The sequence below is a fragment of the Orycteropus afer genome, unplaced genomic scaffold (assembly GCF_000298275.1).
Source record: "Orycteropus afer afer isolate SDZICR_OR568_19922 unplaced genomic scaffold, OryAfe1.0 scaffold00227, whole genome shotgun sequence".
Taxonomy (NCBI): Eukaryota; Metazoa; Chordata; class Mammalia; order Tubulidentata; family Orycteropodidae; genus Orycteropus; species Orycteropus afer.
In genome coordinates, this window is record NW_006921814.1 from 2262799 (window position 1) to 2263624 (window position 826).

Genomic DNA, 826 nt, shown 5'->3' on the forward strand with positions numbered 1-826 from the left:
AACAACTTATTGATTTACCAGTTTAAATACAAGACTGGGAATAAAATAATTCTTCTCGAGATATGCTTCTCATTTTTAGTTAACCTTTTCAAAACTACTCTATATACACATATCCAGTTGTAACACTTGACAGTAGCATTATGGGGCATGATATAACTTTGGTACACATTGCAAATGGATGGTTAATGTCTGTAAATAATATTCCCTCACCAGTTAGTGCACTGTACAGCCAGGTGACCAGCCACCTGTTCCCATATCCTATCCCAGAGTCCTTCCCAGATCCATCGGAGAGAGCAGGAGAAACCATGGTCACTGGATCCATATTGTGTTTCCTCTCTCGGTTCTCCTGGGTTCCACTGTTAGCTCCCCAAACGTGGAAAAAAACTGCTCCATTTCTTTCTGTAGCATGTCGTTTCTTTTCTCTGCATCTTCTTTTGCTCGCTCGGCATTTCGCATTTTGATTTCTATCATTGTGAACTTTTTCCTTTCTTGATCCAGTTCATCGTGTAGGCTCATCATTTCTGTTTCCAAAGTCAAGTTTCGCTGTTCTAAGCTGCAAAAGGTAGAAGGGGTGGATAAGAGATAAAGCAATTTTATTCACTTGAGACGTGAGAGGGACACAAATATTTTTTCTAAACTATATCTCTACACTGCTTGGGAACATTGAATTTTTGTTGTTGTTAGGTGCCATGGAGAAGGCTCTGACTCAAAATGACCCTATGTCCAACAGAAAAAACACCACCTGGTCATGTGCCATCCTAATAATCTTTGCAATGCTTGAGCTCCTTCAAGTAAGTCAAGCAAGGTCCAATTATTTAAAGGATGT

General features: G+C 39.7%; 1 protein-coding gene across 1 annotated transcript in view; it reads right to left on the reverse strand.

The window, feature by feature from the left end:
- Window positions 1–309: 309 nt before the first annotated feature.
- ARHGAP24 (Rho GTPase activating protein 24) overlaps window positions 310–826 on the reverse strand; it is a 704555-nt gene continuing 704038 nt past the window's right edge. Inside the window, exon 9 of the mRNA XM_007948828.2 lies at window positions 310–553. Within this exon, the coding sequence (XP_007947019.1) occupies window positions 310–553 (244 nt within the window). The remainder of the gene's footprint in view (window positions 554–826) is intronic.